This window comes from Vitis riparia, chromosome 7 (assembly GCF_004353265.1).
Source record: "Vitis riparia cultivar Riparia Gloire de Montpellier isolate 1030 chromosome 7, EGFV_Vit.rip_1.0, whole genome shotgun sequence".
In the NCBI taxonomy this organism is placed as follows: domain Eukaryota; kingdom Viridiplantae; phylum Streptophyta; class Magnoliopsida; order Vitales; family Vitaceae; genus Vitis; species Vitis riparia.
The window spans coordinates 5424395-5447445 of NC_048437.1; the positions used below are offsets into that span (position 1 = coordinate 5424395).

General features: G+C 39.1%; 2 protein-coding genes across 2 annotated transcripts; both read left to right on the forward strand.

Moving 5' to 3' along the window:
* The first annotated feature begins 6 nt into the window (after positions 1-6).
* LOC117919430 (peptidyl-prolyl cis-trans isomerase CYP65) lies at positions 7-16232 on the forward strand. Its single transcript, XM_034836634.1, has 11 exons — positions 7-134; positions 225-287; positions 403-506; positions 11441-11532; positions 11639-11728; positions 11846-11921; positions 12004-12377; positions 12854-13110; positions 13240-13528; positions 15471-15584; positions 15697-16232. Exons 1-11 carry the CDS (start codon positions 7-9, stop codon positions 15901-15903), a joined length of 1794 nt encoding a protein of 597 aa, XP_034692525.1. The 3' UTR covers positions 15904-16232.
* Positions 16233-18792: 2560 nt separating this feature from the next.
* Positions 18793-21515, forward strand: LOC117919042 (protein SHORT-ROOT). The gene has a single exon (XM_034836085.1). It carries the CDS (start codon positions 19772-19774, stop codon positions 21254-21256), a length of 1485 nt encoding a protein of 494 aa, XP_034691976.1. The 5' UTR covers positions 18793-19771; the 3' UTR covers positions 21257-21515.
* The last annotated feature ends 1536 nt before the right edge of the window (positions 21516-23051 follow it).

The following is a 23051-nucleotide window of genomic DNA, read 5'->3' on the forward strand; positions in this document are numbered from 1 at the left end:
TTCAAGATGGGGAAGAAACAACACAGCAAAGATCGCATGTTCATAACCAAAACGGAGTGGGCCACCGAATGGGGCGGCGCCAAATCCAAAAACGCCTCCGTCCCTTTCAAACGCCTCCCCTTCTACTGCTGCGCGTACGTCCCTCCCATCTCTCTCTACACTTATGCATCTACATATACCGAATTGTTTGTATTAATGTCTGTTTTCTTGTGATTTTGGTGTAGGGTCACGTTTACGCCGTTTGGGGATCCGGTGTGCACCAGCGATGGCACCGTCTTTGACATTATGTAATTGAATCAGAGTCACATTCAGTTTTAATTAGAGTGCCCTGTAGGAGAGGTTTTTCTGGACTTATGAATAACTAATATGGAGTATTTGGTTTGTTTTTGAGATTGGGTGCAGGAACATAATTCCGTACATTAGGAAGTTTGGTAAACATCCTGTTACTGGGGCTCCACTCAAGCAAGAGGATCTCATTCCACTTACTTTTCACAAGAATTCAGATGGTATATTTCCTTTGTCAATTTTTGTTTCTTGAAGTGTGTCAATTTTGACCTTAATAACTCCTTCTATGCTTTCACTTATCGGTTGTATTAGTGTTGAATGGGTTGGGTAAGGCATTGTTTAGTTGATTTTTTTTATAGGCAACCAAAAAGAAATATCTATAAATAAAGTGCCTGAAAAGAGCCGGCCATTTAACAAGGAAAGACTTGACTCCCCTGTCTTCTGGATAGAGCAAGAAAAAGCATGCTCAAGTATGAAGCGCAGTCTAACTGGAAAGAAAAGAGGTCAAACTGAGATTCTCACTTTAGGGAGTGAGCAAAGAACAGGATGGAATCCTGAGTGTTAGGCGTCAATTTCTGATTTGATGCTTTTGATGAACTGGGTGTAGAAGCCCTTCCTTTCACACTGAACCTTGAAAGCAACCTCCTTTGGGCTAATGAGTTGCTAGCCCTTCAGACCATAGTTTGAGTTCTTAAGGTTGGGTACCTAGGAACCAACCCATAGCCTTTGACGTCTAACATTCACATAGAAAGCTCATCTATGTATACCCTAGCCCAATCCAAGAAGACATACAACAGAAGTCTTGATTACTTGATCCGACTGTTCCACTCCTTCGAAAGACTTCCTATTTCTTTTGCTCCATATTGTCCAAAACAGGCATAAAAGAGTAGCCTTTCAAGTTCTCTTCCTCTTCTTCCCCCACAAAAGAACCATATCATCCCAAAAGATTGCCTCTAATGGAAGAGTGCATCACCCAAGCCACTCCAAACATAGAAAAAACCAACTGCCATAGGGTTATCGCTTTGGAGCAATGGAGAAGCAAATGATCAATCGACTCTTCGCCCTCTTTACACTTATTGTATTTATTAGGAACAAACTAACACCTTCTCATAAGCTGATCAAGAGTTAAAGTTTTCCCCAAATAACTTCCCAAGTAAAGAAATTCACTTTTGTTGGCACCCATGAATTCCAAACAATACTTGCAGGGAAAGGCTCACTTCTTCTTTGGTTAAGGATGCATAGAAAGATTTGACTGTGAACTGGCCCTTGTTGCTTTTTTTCCAACCTAATTTGTCTTCTTCATTCCTTCTAATTGAGATTGATTGCAATTGCTAAAAAAATATTTCCCCGCCTAATTCCTAGTCGTGGAATTGCCTGTGAAAGCGGGGACTCCACCAACCCCTCTCCACAACTGGTTCCCATATTTATGCTATCCGTGATGAACGGTTAGATAAAATAACACCGAGAAAGGCTTTTCCAAAGAAGATTCATTGCACCATCTGTCTTTCTAGAATTTTACCTTGCCATTAGGTGAGAAGGCTATTGCGGCTTTAGCCTTGAGCCTATTAAGATTCATAACTCTTGAAGGCTATTAAGGCTTAAGCCTCAAATATTCAAAAGGTTTTAATGGGTTTAAGGCTTTTTTTACGTATTTTATAAGATGTTCAAGCCTCAATGTTTAACGAATTTAACGAATTTTGCTTTTGTTAGGTCTTGGTATATATTTTAAAGTTTTTTCTTGAGTTTAAGACTAGGCTTAATGTGTACATAGATGATCATTTAATGATTATGATAAGATTTATTGATTGACTTAGATCCAATTAAGGAGAAGGAACTTGTTTTTTTTTGTTTTTGATTTTTTTTTTTACTTGCCTATCGGTGCCTATTCAATATGCACACCAAAATATTGTATACATTGTGTATACTTTGGTGTGCTCTTTTCTTAAGTGTTGTTAATATGTATTCGATTTTGCCTTAGAAGGAAAAAAAAAAAAAAACTATGATTAAACATTTATAAAGTAAAGGCTTGGTTGGCTATCAATTAATCCTTTAAATGGAGAGGGAATAAAGAGATTAGGAAGAAGAAAGACTAGTATAATTGATAGATGAAGAAGAAGAATGCTTATGCATTAACATTGATATGGAGCATAATACAACAATTAGATATGATTATGATTCCATGGATGATCCTTACTAGTGATAGTGATGCTAGTGTTAAAGAAATTTTGATAGAGCCATGAAAGAGAGTTAGATTATAAAAGAAGGAAAGAGAAAACAATTAATTTGATTATTATGAATTATATGGTTTTCTTATTGTTCAATTTTCATGTGATTTTTTAATTTTAATTTTAATTTTTTGAGATTTTTTCTTCTTCTTTTTCAGTATTATTTATTTATTTTTCTTGAATTTGAGGCTTACGTCTTGTTCCACTTCAATGCTTACATTTTGCCTCATTTGGGCAAAACTCCTCAAAATTGCCTTTAGCCTTTTAAAACATTTTTGCCATTATCCTTGACAAGGAGATTTATATTTCTAAAAACTTTCCACACATTTCTAATAGCCCTCATCAACCCCACCCCTCATAGTTGTTCCTCACCTCCCTTAAGCACCACCCCCTTCTCCTATCCCATACTTCCTTAATATGACCTATTTCCACTATAGCTCTCTCTTGGAAGTGAATTTCCAACTCCATTTACCAAGGAGAGCCTTGTTAAGAGTGTGGAGATTTTTAATGCCAAACACTCCATCCTCTTTTTGTCGAAACAAATGGTAGACCAATTAACCAAATAAGATTTTTTCTCTCGCATCCCTTCATCCCAAAGGAAATCCCTTTAAATCTACTTAAAACTTAAGCTCACTCGCCTTGAAATTGCAAAAGTAGACATGAAATAAATTGACAAACTTAACAACATGCTTTTGATCAAGGTGAGTCTCCCCTTTCTTTTGATAAATATTGTCTCTTCCATAATACTTACTTTTTGTATAACCTCTTCTCTACTAAATTGCATACCCTTACTAATTTGTGAGGAGCACCCAACGACAAACCCAAGTATGTAGTAGGTAGGCTCTGAACCTTATGACCTAACATCAAGGCTAGACCTTTCACATTTGTGATTTCTCCTATGAAAATTAGCTATTCTCCATATTTATCTTGAACCAAATATTACCTTAAACCATGTGAAAATGTAGCTTAGATATTCCAATTGCTCTTAGGTGTATCATAGAAAATTAGGGCATAGTCAACGAACAACAAATGGGACACTTCCATTATCTTCCCACCTTTGTCAACATTTGACTAAGAACCTCCATAGCCAAAATGAAAAGATAAGGGGAGAGAGGATCTCCTTACCTCGACCCCCTTAAGCTCTAGAAAACACCGGATGGGACCTCATTGACTCAATAGAGAATTTCATCGTGGAAATGCACCATTTGATCCATCTCACCCAATGTTAGTCAAAACACATTTTCTCCAAGACTACTCTCAAGAAGTCCTAATTTGCATGGTCATATGCATTGTTGTTAACTTGCAAAATGTATCATGTATTGTATATCATAAGTTTGTGGGAAAATATGAATGTAGAGAAAATATGAATGCATGTACATATATATTAGAAACATGAAATGTAGAATAATATAACCCTTCAGGCTTGGCTCAAGTGGTAAAGGGATGGGGAGGGTTTGTGGGAGGTTCTAGGTTCAAGTCCCAATGAGGATAAAAATTTACCTATTAAAAAAAAAATATAGAATAATATATAACAAATTTTGTGAAAAATAGTAGGATTCAAAGATTTTAAATTATATCATACCATACGAAACATTGAATATTAGAGTTTTAAAAAATTCAATTGAACAAAATATGAGTTCAATATATATGTTCATTACAAAATTGATAAAAACAAACTTTTAAAATTTTTTGATGTCGTGAGGAATACCCTTTTTGTAAACACATTGTTGTCAGTTTAGGGGAGTTAGACTCTTCCAACCAAAGCGAAGTCTGGCAGTTGTTCCACGAGAGAGTTGCATCTGTCGGATGGTCTCTCTAATAAGCTAACCAGTTTTGGTAGCTTTGTGGGGATGCTAGTGGTAGGTTTTGAAAACAAGATTATCTCCCTGTTGAGGAAGATGGATGCAAGGAGAAGGCATGGTGGCAGGCCATCGAGGTGGAAAAGGAAGCCAAACACGTCGTCCTGTTTTGACAGGGAGATTTGGAAGTTGGAGTGTTTGGTTAATTACAATAGGTCTCCTATGTTAGTTAGGGGCAAGGGGAGGAGCAATGGGGAACAAACTGTTGTTCAGTGAGGAGTTCAAGTTGAGTCAATTTTTTGGATGGTAAGCAAGGGGGCTTGAGAGTTGGCAGGGTAAAACTGGTTTTCCGGGTGTGATGGGGATGGATGGTTTTCCTTCTTGTTCTCTTTGTGTTTCTTCCATGGTGCGTTTTATATACTTTTATATACTACATGTGTATGCTGTTGTGCCCTTTCCTAGGGCTTTTAATATATTCTCGCATTTTACCCTTAAAAAAAATCATTAAATCATTCTAATGTAAATTCTCCAATATTACGTACAGAACGAACAAAAAGCAGTTGTCCAGTTCCCTTTTATTTTCATTCCTTGGAAATGAGAATAAAAATATCAAGTTCTATGTGGGTAAGAAATATCCTCAATTCTCAGGGGATCTCAGGAAAGCAACACTTCTGAAGGTTAATGCAACTGAAACATAATATTGTCATACGTAGATGTAAAATAATCCTTCAAAAGTTAAGATACCCATAAACCAAACTATCTTAGTTGTTCTTCATGGAGAAACAAATGTATCAATTAAGAAAGAAGTGCAAGGAAAACCTTACTTTTTCAAAGCATATCATATTTGGTTACATCTATGACATCATGAAAATTACCAGTATTGTGTTACAAGAAACTTATACCAGTGAGTGTGGATTCTGGAATGGTGTTGTGACTTATAATAAAGCTGATTTTTTTTTTAAGATACTTTATCTTTGCGATGGATTAAGCTTAAATAATATTGGAGGAAACTCTATGACGGTTAAATTACCTTCTAATTATTCTAGCTTTGCATTGATCTAGTGTTGCTTCTTACAGTTTTTGGTTATTCTCTGCCATATGGATATATTAACGTATCTATTGTTTTTTTTTTTCTCAAGTATTTTTCTTCTTGTGTTCTAAAACCCATTCATAGCGGGGGGGTCATGGTCCTCACCAGAAGTTTAAAATTCATTTTTTTTATATACCATTGTTAATTCACTAGATATTCCACATATTGGCATGATTAATTGCTAGACCTTCTGATGTAGGACAACCCTAGGATGGTTGCCTACACTCAAGGGTAGGTGAGATAGGGTTTTATTTTTAGGGTGTAAGGAGAGGAACAAGGAATAAACTTTATGGTAGAGAAAATTATAAGATAAGAAATAGAGAGAAAGAAGAAACAATGAAGAAAAGATGGAAAACCTTAGAATCTCACTAAGGCCTTCTAGGAGTCTCACCTAGAAGAAAATCAATGGAGTCTCACCATTGAGGGTTGCAACCTTGCAATGAAAGAAAGTATAATATTATTCATCAAAATTCATTCCTTTGATTTACATTGATTAGCCTATTTATAGGCTTCTCTAAGAAATCCAAAGTCTACTAGGACTCTAATAACCTATTCTACTAGGACTCTAATAACCAATTCTACTAGGACTCTAATAACCTATCATGACTCAAATTCTAATTATATTATAACTCAACTAGCAAATCCTAATTAGACTCCAACAAATACCAATCCTATTCAATTCTAATTAATATTAATCCTACTTAAAGTTTACTTAGGTCTTCCCTTTCTTCCTTGAATAAACTTTAAAAGGCTTTCCCCATCAATTCTCCCCGGCTTGAAAGAACTCGGCTCCGACGAGTTAGATGCTTGATACAATTCATAGAGATCGGGGTTAATCTTCTGAAAATCCGTTGTCGTAATCCATGTATTCTCAGAATGTGGTTTGCCTCGCCATTTCACCAAAAATTTTTGGTATCCACCTTGTCGAGTAGACACAAGTTGATCATCAAGAACATACTCGATCTCAGGACGTGGGCTAAGAGTAGGTGGTAATTGAAGATCCAATTCTTCACTTACATCGTTGTGATGGCCATGGTAGATATACAAATCTTCCACATTAAATATTGGACTAAAATGCAAGTTTGAAGGGAGCTCTAACAAATAAGCATTCTCACCCAACCGCTTTAGTACCCGAAATGGACCCGCTTTCTTAGCTTGAAGCTTTTGATATGTGTTCGGATGAAATCTTTCTGGTCGTAAACGAACCATCACTAGATCACCTTCTTGAAACTGAATATATCTTCGATGTGCATCTGCTGCCTCTTTATAGTTCTCATTGCTGATCTTGATTTTTTCTCGTACCTTTTCATGTATATCTCGTATATGACGTGCAAATGCATCACCATCTTGGCTGGTGCGGACAGAAGTAGGTAATGGTATAAGATCAACAGGTTGCTTAGGTTTCAGCCCATATGCCACTTCAAAAGGTGAGTACCAGTAGTACGATTAGTGGAACTATTGAAAGCAAATTCGGCTTGTGGTAAGACATTATCCCAATTTCTCAACTGATCTCTCACAATGCATCTCAAAAGATTGCCAAGACTGCGATTGACAACTTCTGTTTGTCCATTAGTTTGAGGATGAAAAGAACTTGAAAATTTAATTGAGTACCTAGCTTGGCCCACAAGGTTTTCCAAAAAATAGCTCATAAACTTGACATCGCGATCAGAAACAATGGATTGTGGTAATCCATGCAATCGAACTACTTCTTTAAAGAATAAGGCAGCAACATAAGAAGCATCCGAAGCCTTCTTACATGGGATAAAATGTGCCATTTTGGAAATCTATTAACCACAACAAATATAGAATCAAAGCCCCGTTGTGTCCTTGGTAATCCAAGTACAAAATCCATGCTCAAGTCTTCCCAAGGTTTGGAAGGAACTGGTAATGGCGTATATAACCCCGTATTTTGCTTTGAACCTTTTCCTACTTGACATGCTCGACATTGTTTGATAACCTTCCAAACATCCTTCTTTAAACTAGGCCAAAAGAAGCGATCTTCCACCAAAGCAATGGTCTTATCTCGTCCAAATGTCCACCCATTCCGCCTCCATGAAGTTCCCATATGACATGATCACGTAGAGAAGTCCTTGGTAAGCATAAGCGATTTTTATAAAACAAGTACCTTCTAAAATTTGGAAATCAATACATGTTGCTTTTGAACCACTCAAAGAGAGGAATAAACATCTCCAAAATCAGCATCATTGTCATAGCAATGCTTCAATTCTTCAAATCCAATTGTAGTGGTTGACATGTTTACTAAGAGAAGGCCTTCCTGCTAAGGGCATCAGCTACTTTATTTTCAATTCCTGCACAATGCCTTAAATTAAAGGTAAACAGTTGAAGAAAACTACTCCATTTTGCATGTCGAGAGTTAAGCTTCTTTTGAGAATTAAGATATCGCAAGGCTTCATGATCTGAATACAAAACAAACTCCTTGTAACTGAGATAATGTTGCCAATGCCTAATTGCTTGCACCACTGCATAGAATTCAAGATCATATGTGGAGTATTTTTTCTTTGCCCATTGAGCTTCTCACTAAAGAAAGCCACAGGATGTCCCTCTTGGCTAAGGACTGCTCCAATTCCCACATGGAAGCATCACAGGCCACCTCAAATACTTTCTCAAAGTCTGGTAGCATAGGATAGGAGGGTTCACCATCTTGGATTTGATTTCTTCAAATGCCTTGTTGGCTGCCTTGGTCCAAATAAATAAACCAGGTTTCATGCATTCAGTAATTGGGGCCATAATAGAGCTGAAATTTCGAATAAATCGTCGATAGAATGTAGCCATTCCATGGAAGCTTCGTACCTCATGGATATTTGTTGGTACTGGCCAATCAACAATAGCTTTGATCTTCTCCGGATCTGTTTCAACACCCTTAGAAGACACAACAAAGCCAAGAAATACAACACTAGGGCTCATGAAAGTACATTTTTTCAAATTAATGTAAAACTTTTAGCCTAAAGAGTGCGCATTACTTGCTTCAAGTGTTCCTCATGATCTTCACAAGATCGACTATAGATAAGAATATCATCAAAATAGACAACAACAACGTCCAATAAAAGGTTTTAATACCTGCGTCATAATCCGCATGAAGGTACTTGGAGCATTGGTTAGTCCAAACGGCATGACTAACCACTCATACAATCCATCCTTAGTTTTGAAAGATGTCTTCCATTCATCCCCTGGTCTAATACGTATTTGATGATATCCACTTCTTAGATCAATCTTTGAGAAGATTACTGATCCAACCATCATATCTAGCATGTCATCAAGTCTTGGAATGGAAATCGATACTTGATTGTGATTTTGTGATTGCACGACTATCCACACACATCCGCCATGATCCATCCTTCTTTGGTGTTAGTAGGGCAGGAACTCCACAAGGACTTAGGCTTTCACGAATAAAGCCTTTAGTAAGTAATTCATCAACTTGCCTTTTTAATTCAGCATGCTCTGTTGGATTCATTCTGTAGGCTGGTAAATTTGTAATGATGCACCAGGAATCAAATCAATGGCATGTTGTATGTCACGCATAGGAGGGAGTTCATTAGGTAACTCTGCAGGCCACAAGTCAGAAAAGTCATCAAGGATTTTACGTGCGTTTGCTGGATATTCCTTGTCTTGCTCTTTAAATTCTTCCACTTTCCGAGCCATTAAAGCAAAAATAACTTTAGTTTCCTTGCTCTCATTTTCAAATTGACACATAGTAAGTACCTTTTTTGGTTGTGCATTCTCATCTGACTTCTTAATTGGAGGGACTTCTTTCATTGGACGAAGATCTTCTTACGTCCGTTGTGTATGAGAGCATATGTATTTTCATAGCCGTCATGTTGAACTTTCTATCAAAGAGCCAAGGTCTTCCAAGTAAAATATGACTTACTTTAATGGGTAAGACCTCACACCATACAGACTCTTCAAAGTCCTTACCAAAAGGAATGTCACTAAACAACGAAAACTTACCGGATAGAGGTGTCATTAACCCATGCTACTCTGAATGGATTTGGATGTCTCTCTGTTTTAAGGTTTAGCTTCTCAACAAGTTTTGTGAAGCTATGTTCAAACTGCTACCTCCATCAATGATCATGGTGCATAATCTCCTTGGCAAGAAATACGTGTTTGGAAAATGCTAGTACGCCGCCAATCTTCTTCTCCTTTTACTTTTGGAATGGTTAATAAAGGTCGTACTACAAGACTATGTCCTTCCGTCATACCATCATAGTAGTCAAATTCTTCACTAACTTCATCTTCATTGTAGGTCTCTTCTTCTTTGGGTAACTTTCCAATTCAGATTCTGGTTCTTCAACACAAAAGTGTAAACTTTTGGTTGGGCATACAACAGCATAATGACCATGCCACACACTTAAAGCATAAAGGAGTCACGCCTACTTTTCTATCTCCATTACTCGTTGAATTTTGCCCCTTATTACCATTCTTATAAGCCACATTCGAAGTTTGTTGAGTGTTGCCCCACCATTCACATGATTAGGAGTTCTGAAGTTTGATGTGCTTAAAGGTTTGCTTGCTGTCCTGTTGGAGAAAGTGCTCCCAATTTGTGAACTTGGACGCCTGGAAACCCGGAATTTGAGGCCTTCTTCTATTTTGAGGGCTAGTTGATAAACTTCATCTACGGTATAAGTGTGTGCAGCTATCATCTCAAGTTGAATCTCCATTCGAAGTCCAGCTTTGTAGCGGGCTGCAAGTTGAGCATCACTTTCCCGCACTTGATTTCGAATGCTCAATTCATGGAATTTTTTGTATATTCTTCAACGGACTTGGGACCTTGTTTAAGGGAAAACAATTTTGTATACATAAGTTGTTCATAATCAGTTGGGAGAAAGTGCTCCTTCATCTTCAACTTCATCTCGTCCCATGTGTCAGTAGGCGGTTGGCAGTTCTATGAGCTTGATTCTCAATATTATGCCACCATAGACGTGCTGCTCCTTTCAACTTTGCCTTCACAAAACGAACTTTTCTATTTCGGGCATTGCATACCAATCAAAGTAATCTTCCATTGACATAATCCAATCAAGAAAAGCTGTTGGATTTAGTTTTCCATAAAATTCAGCAACTTCAAGACGTACCTTTTTTGTCACATCATCATCTAGCTCAAAAAGTTTGGCCCTTCTTTGATTCCCCATCATAAATTGTCTTGTTCTTCGCGTGATCGATTTGGCGATTGTCTAAATTGATGACTTGCGATCTCCTCTTCAATTGGTCGTTTTCTTGGCTCTTTTCTAATAATTTCATGATCTCATCAAGTTTGCTATTTAGTTGTATTATAGCATCTTGATGGGATTGTTGTGTGGCTGAAATTTCCTCCAAGCGTATTGTAGCGGCATCTTGATTGCTAGACGTTTTTTTGGAACTCATGCTTGCATAAGTTGCTCCGCTCCTTAATTACATACGCCTTCAAGCCAAGAATTTTGGCTCTGATACCAAAATTGATGTAGGACACCTAGGATGGTTGCCTACACTCAAGGGTAGGTGGGATAGGGTTTTATTTTTAGGGTGTAAGGAGAGGAACAAGGAATAAACTTTATGGTAGAGAAAATTATAAGATAAGAAATAGAGAGAAAGAAGAAACAATGAAGAAAAGATGGAAAACCTTAGAGTCTCACTAAGGCCTTCTAGGAGTCTCACCTAGAAGAAATCAATGGAGTCTCACCATTGAGGGTTGCAACCTTGCAATGAAAGAAAGTATAATATTATTCATCAAAATTCATTCCTTTGATTTACATTGATTAGCCTATTTATAGGCTTCTCTAAGAAATCCAAAGTCTACTAGGACTCTAATAACCTATTCTACTAGGACTCTAATAACCAATTCTACTAGGACTCTAATAACCTATCATGACTCAAATTCTAATTATATTATAACTCAACTAGCAAATCCTAATTAGACTCCAACAAATACCAATCCCTATTCAATTCTAATTAATATTAATCCTACTTAAAGTTTACTTAGGTCTTCCCTTTCTTCCTTGAATAAACTTTAAAAGGCTTTCCCCCATCACCTTCTCTCACTTATTCTGCAGGAGAATATCATTGCCCGGTGCTGAATAAAGTTTTCACTGAATTTACACACATAGTTGCTGTAAAGACTACAGGAAATGTGTTCTGTTATGAGGTTTGTTTTTCATTGATCATCAAAAGTGGCCATGTCGCTTTATAATTTTTTGTTGCGCAGAGGTATTTAATCTGTGTACATTTCATCTTTTGTTTCTGCTCAATAGGCAATCAAAGAATTAAACCTCAAAACCAAGAACTGGAAGGAGCTCCTCACCGATGAACCATTCACTAGAGAAGACCTCATAACAATTCAGGTATTAAGTAGTTTTGAGTTACATCTTCCTGTTTGGCTATTTTGAAAGAGTGTTAGTAATTTCCACCAGCATGATTTTTCAAAACTGCCCTTTTCTCTGAAAGTACATGCTCTGCAGAATCCCAATGCACTTGACAGCAAGGCTCTCTTGGACTTTGATCATGTAAAAAATAGCTTGAAACTTGATGATGAAGGTGAAGTATTGTCTATACCACCCTTGTGGGATCAGAAGTAGAATTGTTCTTCTATAATTATGACTTCTTTTCTCTTTTCCAGAACTAAAAAAGATGGGTTTGGATCCAACCCATGGGATAAATGTGAAAGGGGATATGAAGCAAATGCTAGAGGAGCTTGGAACTGAGAAAGCAAGGCAAACCGCCCTTCATGGGGGAGGTGGCAACAAGGCACAAAATGAAAGAGCGGCCGCGCTGGCTGCCATTCTAGCTGCAAGATCACGCATTAAAGAGGAATCTGAGTCAGATAAGAATGGAGAGGGTAAAACTGGCCAGACTTTCAGTATTGTGGATGCTGCATCTGCCTCAGTTCATGGAAGAAGTGCTGCTGCAGCAAAAGCCACATCATCTGATAAAACTGCTGCTCGTATAGCTATGCACATGGCTGGTGAGAGGGCCCCTGTGAATGCAAAGATGGTTAGTTTGCCTAACTTAAAACCTCTTCCAGAGACAAACATGCCTACATGTTTATAGCAAAATTCCCCAGAGGCATGATCACTAAAAATTTATCACCAAGTGATTATTTTTCCCTTTTCATCAATACGAGGGGACGCCATTTATTTATTTGTAGGCATGTATATTTTGGCCTGCATTCATTTATCTCTAGGGTAAACACTTCCATGTAGGAAATAATGCATATGATTTACTATTTTGATTTTGTCCTGAAAAAGAGTAAAAATGAGGGTATGATAATTGCTATTGTTGCTCTCTATGGCTTTTGATTGAAGTAGTAAGGTGTACTGAATTTGAATGATTTTAGTAATGAACTTGTAAGCTTAGAGGTCAAAGATTTCAACTTTTTCTTTGGTAAAGGAAAAATAAGTTGAAATATCACAACTAGAAGGTGCTATGTTCGGTTTTAACATGACTCATCATTCTTCTTGCTAACTTAGGTAAAAAGCCGTTTCACCACTGGTGCCGCTTCAAGATCCTTCACCTCCACCTCTTATGATCCTGTCACAAAAAATGAATTTGAATATATCAAAGTCGAGAAGAATCCTACCAAGAAAGGCTATGTTCAGCTGCACACAACACACGGTGATTTGAACATTGAGCTTCATTGTGATATAACTCCCAGGGCATGTGAGAACTTCATCACTCTCTGTGAACGTGGCTATTATAATGGGATAGCTTTTCATAGAAACATTCGGTATGGTTACAGCTACTTCATTTCAATCCAATAAGTTCAATATTTCTTTTTGATTAACTATCATTTCTGATGTTGAAGAGCTCTGAGTTATTTCTGATGCTGAGAGATACTGTTCTCCACTTTGTGTAGGAATTTTATGATTCAAGGTGGTGATCCAACTGGCACTGGGAGTGGGGGAGAATCTATATGGGGAAAACCGTTCAAAGATGAGCTGAACTCCAAGTTGCTTCACTCTGGAAGGGGTGTTGTTAGCATGGCAAACAGTGGGCCCCACACAAATGGGTCCCAATTTTTTATCCTATACAAATCTGCAAATCATTTGAATTTCAAACATACAGTTTTTGGTGGAGTTGTTGGTGGCTTGATGACACTATCAGCAATGGAAAAGGTTCCTGTTGATGACAATGATAGGCCCCTGGTAAGCATTACGATTGGTTTTCTTCATTTTAGAATTATTTCAATATTGAAATTAAAATTGCTTGGCATCTTAATATCTAGCAACTGAGTGATGCTTCCTGTCTCTAATGAAAGCATTGTGTTGTTAATGTAAATTATTTCTTTAAGCAAGCAGGATTTCTCTTCTAATAATTTTAGTATTGTTCTTTTATTTTCAATTTGCCATTCCACTACATATTGGAAGAGTAGTGTATAGAAAGCCATGGTGTCGTGTAACTGAGTTACACAAACTTGAAGAGTTGAGTTCAAATGAGTTTCAGTTTGTCATAATTTTGTCCACATACGTGCAATTTTGTGCATGCACATGTGCCTACATTGTTTTTGGAATGTATGATTTCATGAATTAGTAGTAAAGTTGTTCATGAATCTCGTTGCAGTCGTGTGGTTCATTTATCTTGATTGTTATGTGTGCTGGAATATTTACCTTGAAATGTGAGATTGTGAAGATCATGACTTAATTTTAGATGTTATCATGACTAAAGCACTTCCTTTAAATTAGTGATAAGCTGCAACACAATTAGATTTGGTGCAACTTGATATTAATCCTAGACTGAACTGAGAATCCAGACCATCAATCCAAGATCTAACAATGAGCACAAGGAATTTAACCAACGTATGCACACATAATGCCTCTTCTAATTGTGGATTCACTGATTCTTCAACCTGGTAGCAACATGACCTTCACTTGACTACCAATGTGTCAACTAAGTGCCAGTCCACTTTTTTATTTTTCTTTGGAAGAAAGAAAAAGGAAAAGCACCAAGACCGACCCACTTAAATTGTGGTTGGGTCAGCCAGGTCTCACTGTGGATTGAATCAAGTTGCAACTCTGCTTTGCAGCAGTCTCACCTATATAACCTGTCTTAGATGGACTAACTCTCAGATGTAGGTACTCATCTAGGTGTCACATTGTCCAGATGGCTGTATAACCTGAATTCCATTTTTTCTCATTCTACATTCTGAGCCAAATCAAAATACTAAACTATCTTGTCAGTCCAAAGTTAGTTATAATGAATGAATAGGAACTTGTTCTTGTTTGTCAATCTAAAGTTAGTTATGATGAATAGGAACTTGTTCTCGTTTTTCTTTGCCAGACATGCCTGTTGAACACACTGTTGATCAATAAGCATGTTGGACACATGTAATACCATCTCTTGTCATTCAATATTTGTCATGGGTAGTTCACATGCTTTGAAGTGTTTATGTGATATAGCATGTAACCAGACCATCATCCTTCTCTTTTGCAGCTGTTTTTGTGCATATATTTCTCATGTCTTTATGAATAAGTAAACATGAATCTTGATTCGCATGAAAAATAGTAGCAGAACATGTTAATTCGCTTATCTAAGAACTTGTTGATTGCCTATCAAAAAAGAACTTGTTAATTTGTACATTGTCTCTCCAAGCATCCTTACCTGCATGCTAAACTAGAGAGAAAATGACACTATAGCAATCACCTCCAGAGATGGTGTGCTTTACTTTATTGGAAACAACTGTCATGTTGCAATCAAAGTAGGACTTTGACATGCTGTAGTTTAAAAGAAAATGCAGGGTTTATGGTTGTTATCGATCATACATGAGTTATAATCATTGTCCTCAATCTCATAGTAAAAAAGAGTTCAACCAATGTGAAGTTAAGACTTGCTATCTGGAAATTTTTTTACTAAGCAGAAGTTTGCAATGTAGATATAATTGATTTTCTACTTGACAGCCTATATAATTCCCCTGTTTTCCACCTGATTTTCTGTATCAGTTTGCAGCTTGGTTACTTTCGTTATTTTGATCATGGTGTTCCTACTGTGTATGTTCTTTTTATATGGGGTTCCTTGTTCAAGCTGTTTCTAAACAGCTAAGACTGAGTTGTAACCTTTTATGATTGTTCTTTTTTGCCGTAATTTGTGCAGGAAGAGATTAAAATAACTGGTGTAACAGTATTTGTCAATCCTTACACTGAACCTGATGCTGAAGAAGAGGAAGAGAAAACCAAAGATGGGAAGAATGCCCAGGATGAAGAAAATGTTAGTTTCTAAACCCTCAAATTGAGGAGTGGGACCTTTTGTTCCCTTTTTTTTTTACCCTTTTCCTTTCAATTCTTGAGTAATCACATGGATTGTTGTTGATACATTTCAGGATAAGGTTGGGGCATGGTTTAGCAATCCAGGTACAGGAACAGCAGAGCCTGGAGATGTAGGTGGTGGTGTTGGGAAGTACTTGAAGGCAAGGACTGGTCAAGCTGAACATGCTGCTGCTGACACTGGTTTGCAGGCAATGACTGTGGCAAAGAAAAGGAAATTGGGCGTCCCAACTGCAGAATTTAAGGACTTTTCTGCCTGGTAAGATTCACCCAATATCTTGTATCATACCTGCAGACATGGAAATGCTATTTAGCAGTGTCAGCCACCACTGTAACATACTCACTGGAGGGGGAGAAAAATCAGAATCAGGAAGAAGAGCATTTGGAACTGATTTGTACAATACATATATTTATTTGTAGGTTGTACAAACAGATGTAATCAATCAGAAGTATTTTGAGAAATGTTTTGGGCAAATGCAGATTTATTCATTCATCCTCCCACATAGTGAACCTTCATATTATGTATTGGTGTTTTTGATCTGATGGTCAAGGATCACAAGTCACTTTCACAATCATTAGAAGCTTTTTTTTTTTTCCTTTTTTTTAAAGTACTCTTTAGTAATGGTGGTTCAGGCTTTTCTGGATAAGCTGCACTTTCAATGGAAGTGTCTCCATAGAACATCACTTAAACATGTCATGTTCATGCACATTTAAATTAATTTTCTAGATTTAAGCAGCCACCAGGTCCTTTCTGGAGCTTATGGTAGCCTCATCCTCGGTTAATAAGACACTCCCTATTGGCCCCCGAGGCACTGCTCAGGCAGCTAGGGTTGGGGTGGGGATGGCCTTTCAGGCATGCTCAGGTGACAAGATTGGAGTGGGGATTGGCCCATGAGGCATGCTCAGATGACATGATTGAAGTGGGGATGGGCAGGTTCCAACCTTAATTCCATATAACAGTTGATAAAAAATAGAGTACCAGAGCATGTAATTTTACTTTTCTTGTATGGCATTGATGCATGCATTGGGTATCTTGCTCAATGGTGAGTCTGCTGTCTCTCCTAAGCAGTGTGGATTCAAGTTGCTGAATCGTTATTTGAAATCCACTTAGCCGATGAAGCCATGCTAAGAATCCTGTAGGCTCCCCCTAGTAGAGTTTGGAAGGTAATTTGATGTGGGAATAATGTAAGCTCGCAAGGGTAAACTCAGGAACCAATGATGGGACTGGGCAAAAATTTGTCTTGGATTCAGCATTGGGTCATTCTATTCTCTGTTGCTGAGGTTTGATCCAAACCACCGCCAGAAGAGGCCAAATGTTTATCATCAACAAATGTATGTATTGTTCTTTCACTCCCTTACGATTATGTTTTGTTTTTCCCCAAATGGCAATGTACCATTCCCGAGGGAGCGTTGCATTGCCGATTCCTTAGTCCTTGGGTAATTCCAAGGAAGATATGTCAAAGCCATTGGGAATCCACTTTTTTGCACACTCTCTGGGAACATTTGATAGAGGCTGGGAAGAAATCCCAGCCTCTTTTGTCACCACATCCGACCTCCCCACCAGATTTTTGCTTCACTTTAACGTTTGTGTATACTTTGTGGATCAAACGATACAAATAAAGCAGAACTTCTAAGACACATTTGAAGTTTGATTACGAGTAAACGCGATTATTTTCTATTTATGACCACAACATAGAATTGGTTGGTTCCAAAGATACCCTGATACAAGCATGCATTGTTTCCATCATTTTACTGATGGTCACATAGGCCCATAAAAGAAAGTTGGCAGGAACTTCTTTTACATTATGATCTCCAGCTAAAATCTGCACCCTGAATCAACAGGTGATAGGATCATATGGTCGGTGTATAGCCACACATTGGGCTCCACCAATTCAAACATTTTTAGACTTTTATGGATCCACCACTTAAAGTGAGGGGATTGGTTGCTTTTTATTGACGTACAAGCACCTCTGTGGGTCATCTCTCCCACCACACGAGTTTCACCCCTTTATGCCTTTGCTCGTACCCGAAAATTTACTGTTCCTTCCCGTTAACTTCGCAGAATCTTCCCGCCGACACACCCCCACTTTGATACGACATTGTTGCTAATCCGTGTCTATAAACCCATGCCCATGGCCCACTAATTCCCACCAAAACTACAATCCTTCGTCCTAAAACAGCTCCGAATTCTAATATTCTTTTCTATGATCCTTGAAACGAAAATTGGGATTCCATGTATCTTGTGTGGGCACAAGGAGCGGAGCCATCAAATACAATGTCAACTTGATTTCATGAGAAGCTCATCTGTCTGAAAACATAAACATTTCTCAAATCGCAATCACCTTCCTACTTCTCTTTTGATTAGAATTTTTTATTTAACTAAATCCACCTTATGTGGAAGCATGACAAGTTGTCACCTCCATGGATAGAACATCTTGTTCCCAGACAAAATTTATGTATAATATATAGTGGTTGATTTCAAAATTTAAGTAGTAAACTTGGACCCACAAATCCATTGAACCTCCCTTGATTGAAGCTTTTGGAAGTCTCTATCTCAAGACTTTTAGTTAAGGAATTAATTAAGGGGGTGTTTGATTTTGAATGGAACAAATCATAGAGATATAAATTAATATAGTTTTGCTAGTGGGGTTGGACCTCTTCTATGGATTTTTTCATGAAATTCTTCTTGGGAAGTGGGTGACCAAAATGGCCTGTCTTAAGGGTTTATTTGGATTGGAGATGGCAACCAACATGCTCTCTCCCATCTAATTGGTGGCCACAATGATGGCCACCAAGAGTACTGCTGCCTACAGCCCTGCTTTCAAGTCTCAACAAGGGACAAGAATATCCACCAAGGAATTTTCTGTAATGATTGATGAAGGAAACCAAGGATAAGAACAAAACCAGAAAACTCCGGTAGACCAAGTTTCATGTTGTACTCACACACCCACCTTAGGCATAAAGACGAAATGAATAAGAATATTTGATTAATTTAATTGCCAATTTCAAAGGAAAGATGAGGAAACACGGCAAACCATCCAATCAACAAAACATTAAAAAACAAATGGCACCACTGACTAGGAAAAAAAAAAATTGAACCAACAACAGGAGGATTGAGTCTTGTGCAGGAAATGAAATTGGGGTTGGGGCAGAAATAGAATGATAATGAAGGAGCTTGGGTAGGAAGATGAGGTGAGGTGAAAGAGTCAAGTGAAGTGTGATAATGGAGGAAAGGGCAGGCCTGGTGGTGCTTGGAGTGATGAGTGCGTTTATAAACTATGATAAATGAGAGTGGGGGAAAAAGTGAAGAGCATGCCCTAGATTTTGGAGAAGGGTACATATTGGTCTTAGGATAGAAGAATATAAAATGAGGCGAAGCATATGGGTTAATGCAATAGTATAGAAAAGGAAAAAGTGAGGGGAATTTTGGCAGAGTTTGGAGAGGGATTAGGAAGCAAAGTGAGTGAATGGGCTGTGTTGGGGGTGGTGGGTGGTTTGATGATGATGATGCACGCCGGCAGCTTTTCTGACGTCTCTCTCTCCTCTCTCCTCTCTCTCCCTCTCTCTCCTCCTTCCCAAACCCATTTGGCACGCCTGCTCCCACTCAAAAACCCCTGCTCCTTCTCCCTGAAAATTGAAAAGCTAATCCACTAAAAACCCATCTGATGATCTAGACCCTGTTATCTTTTCTCACTCTTTGCATCTTTTGTCAGACCGTATTCTATTTCTAAACACAAGCTAGTTCAGGCCACCTTCCATGTTTTAACAGAAAAACCTATATCAGTCAATCCCCTAATAAATTGCCAAAAGGAATACCTAGAAAAAGAATACCACAAGACACCACCCCCCCCGCTCCAAAACCATAAACCCACCACTCCATTCCTCATCGATTACACCAAAAGAAAAGCAAAATTTTACTCTCCTAGATTCCTCCCTGCTTCCTCTCTCTCTCTCTCTCTCTCTCATCATATTATGTGTAAAAACCCAGCCAGCTAAAATCCAACTTCAAGATCCTGCTTTAATCATTCTCCTTCCAAATTCGCTGTTAAAAACACAATCACCCATCTCCTTGTGTGCCAGCACCTACCAGGTTCTCATTCAAGGGTTATTTTGATGTGGGTCTGTGGTTAAATGGATACCTTGTTTAGACTAGTCAGTCTTCAATCCGATCAATCCTACAACTCCAGTAGAACTTCTAGCAGCTCTAGATCTTCTAGACAAAACCATCACCACCACCACCAAGAGGACGAAGAATGCTTCAACTTTTTCATGGATGAAGAAGACTTCTCTTCTTCTTCTTCCAAGCACTACTATCCTTATCAGCAACAAACCCATCCTTCCACCACCACCACCCCCACCACCACCAACACCAGCACTCCTACTCACCATGCCTTTGAGCCCACCGAATTCTCTTTCTCACCTGCCCGTGATCTCCACCTAGAATTCAACTCTTCTGCTTCCGGCAAGTGGGCTTCCGAAATCCTCCTGGAGACAGCACGAGCCATCGCTGATAAGAACAGCGCTCGCGTTCAACAACTCATGTGGATGCTCAACGAGCTTAGCTCTCCTTATGGCGACACCGATCAGAAGCTCGCTGCTTACTTCCTTCAAGCCTTGTTTAGCCGCATGACCGACTCGGGTGAGAGGTGTTACCGGACTTTAATATCCGCATCGGAGAAGACTTGCTCATTCGAATCCACCAGAAAAATGGTATTGAAATTTCAAGAGGTGAGCCCTTGGACCACGTTTGGACATGTAGCTTGTAATGGTGCAATCATGGAAGCTCTTGAAGGCGAGAGCAAGCTCCATATAATTGATATAAGCAACACCTACTGCACTCAGTGGCCCACCTTGCTCGAAGCCCTAGCCACCCGCACTGACGAGACCCCTCACCTCCGTCTCACCACCGTCGTCACAAGCAAAGCCGGCACCGGAGGGATGGCACCAGTGCAAAAACTGATGAAAGAGATTGGAAACAGAATGGAAAAGTTCGCTAGGCTCATGGGTGTGCCCTTCAAATTCAACGTACTGCACCACTCCGGCGACCTATCCCATCTGAATTTAGCAGAATTGGACATCAAAGACGACGAGGCACTCGCCGTAAACTGCGTCGGCGCGTTGCACTCAGTCACCGCAGTCGGTAACCGCCGAGACATCGTCGTATCATCTTTCCGGAGATTGCATCCGAGGATCATCACCGTCGTGGAAGAAGAAGCTGATCTCGATGTGGGCGTGGATGGGTTCGACTTCGTCAAAGGTTTTCAGGAATGCTTAAGATGGTTTAGGGTTTACTTGGAGTCATTAGACGAGAGCTTCCCACGCACTAGCAACGAGCGCCTCATGCTCGAACGCGCCGCCGGACGCGCAATCGTCGACCTGGTGGCTTGCCCACCGTCAGAGTCGATCGAACGGCGCGAGACGGCCACGCGCTGGTCGCAGCGGCTCCATGCAAGCGGGTTCTCTCCGGTGTCGTTTAGCGATGAAGTATGCGATGACGTACGTGCTCTCCTGAGGAGATACAAGGAGGGTTGGTCAATGACACAGTCCTCCGACGCCGGAATATTCCTCTCATGGAAAGACCAGCCGGTGGTGTGGACCAGTGCATGGAAACCTTGATCCACCATCACCACTCTCACACGCATAGAGTTTGATTTCCACGTGTATGATTTTTTTTTTTCTTTTTTTCCTTTTTTTGTGGTGGCACGTGCATGGCATGGAGTTTGTGGGTGTGTTAGGGCCAGGCGTTGGAGATGGAAATTGCTTGAATTGAATAGAGAATTGAAGTAATATATTCTCATTCCTCTTTATTACCACTTGTGATTAATTGTCTTTGATATTATGAAGAAGAAATAGGCATGCAATGCTTTTGAATTCCTTTTTTTATTATTATTATGTAAATCAAACCCATATTGCATGTGGCATTTTTACATAGAAGTAGGAGATAAAGTGAGCACTCAACCACCAAAGCTTTTCTTATTTAAGGTGGGTGGCTTTGATCTTGAATGTTTGGGTTAAAAAAGGGTCCTAAATATCAAGTGGATTAAGGTGAGATTAGCTAAAGAAAAAGGATGTTTATAAAGAGGAAAACACTCTAGAAAAACACTTTAGAAAAAGGGTCGTTATCCAATTGGGGCATGGAATCATAGGACGGCCACTGGGTCGGGGTTGTGGTTGGGGAATCTAGCAAAAAGTGGGTTTGTTCATTAGCGGTATGATGGTGTTAGTGGCGAGCACGCCGTGAGATATGGGTCTTTTGCTTTATTTAAATCCAAAGGGGAAAAGAGATCATGTATGGATGAATTGAAAGAGGAGTGAGGAGAGGTGCAAATGCATAAAGGTGGAAATTCTTGAGGGGGTTTCCATGGCCCCACCACTACCAGCAAACTCTTTCATGGGGGTGTAGTAACGTTAAGAAGTGGGTACTTTTAGTTTTTGGTCCACGTAAAAATTTAAAAGAGAGCAAGAGAGAGAAATAAAGGATTATGTGTAGTGGGAACTCCTTTTCAGAGCTTTACATCTTCATCTTTTGACGAGACTTGCCTCCTCCACCATAGCCATCCCCACTCCCCTTTCCACGCCTTCTTTTTCTTTCTTTAACCTCTTTCTCTTTTCTTTTACGTGTGTGTGTTTTTCAATTGGGTCCAATCCCCACTTTGCCTTTTTCTTCTAAGCCCCGGTTTCTCTTTAATAATCCTGACCACGACGACCCCCTGTCTCCTCTATTTTTAATTCCATTCCCACACCCCATGGCTTCTGCGGCATCATTTTTTCTTTTAATATTAAAGTGCTTTTATGTATCAAACGAATTACAGGAGTGTTCAAACAGTCAAAAGATTTGCACCAAACGCGATCCAATTAATGTATGTTCCAAGTTTGGGCCAATGTGGGCTTGTTTAAAGGCAAAATACCACCAACTTTAGCAAGACATGGCCCCTACTTCCGACTAATTTGTCCAAACCAAAGACTTGGTGCAAGTCAGAGTAGTTACCCATCTCATCTCATGTGGGGTGGAGCCTCTATAATTTATTCTTTGTAGACACCCATTCATTTTTGTTGGGTGTGCTACACAACAGGGGCTAGTTTCAGATACACGTAACAGAATTATAAATTAAGAAAAAGAGTTAACCACTCCTCAATGGGTCATGAATCATGAGATGATATTGAGTCGTTGTCTGATTGAGTCATAGAGGCACTTTGGTGGGTAGTAGGGGACCAAATTTGCTAAGGCACTCATTAAAAAAAATGTGCAGAGTGCGTGGCTCTCATCTTCAATAGGTTTGACCCAATAAGCCAACCCTCCGGGGCCCAACTCACTTCTAGTTTATTGGCCAATCTTGCTCAATCCCAACTCAATTTCCATTCAATCTGCCACACAACTGTCTTGTCCTGTCTTTAACCCCCACCCCACCTT

Coding starts and splice junctions, on each gene's coding strand:
- LOC117919042 (XM_034836085.1), top strand. CDS start 19,772: ATGGATACCTTGTTTAGACTAGTCAGTCTTCAATCCGATCAATCCTAC.
- LOC117919430 (XM_034836634.1), top strand. CDS start 7: ATGGGGAAGAAACAACACAGCAAAGATCGCATGTTCATAACCAAAACG. Junction 13,529..15,470: donor ATGACAATGATAGGCCCCTG/GTAAGCATTACG, acceptor TAATTTGTGCAG/GAAGAGATTAAAATAACTGG. Junction 15,585..15,696: donor ATGCCCAGGATGAAGAAAAT/GTTAGTTTCTAA, acceptor GATACATTTCAG/GATAAGGTTGGGGCATGGTT.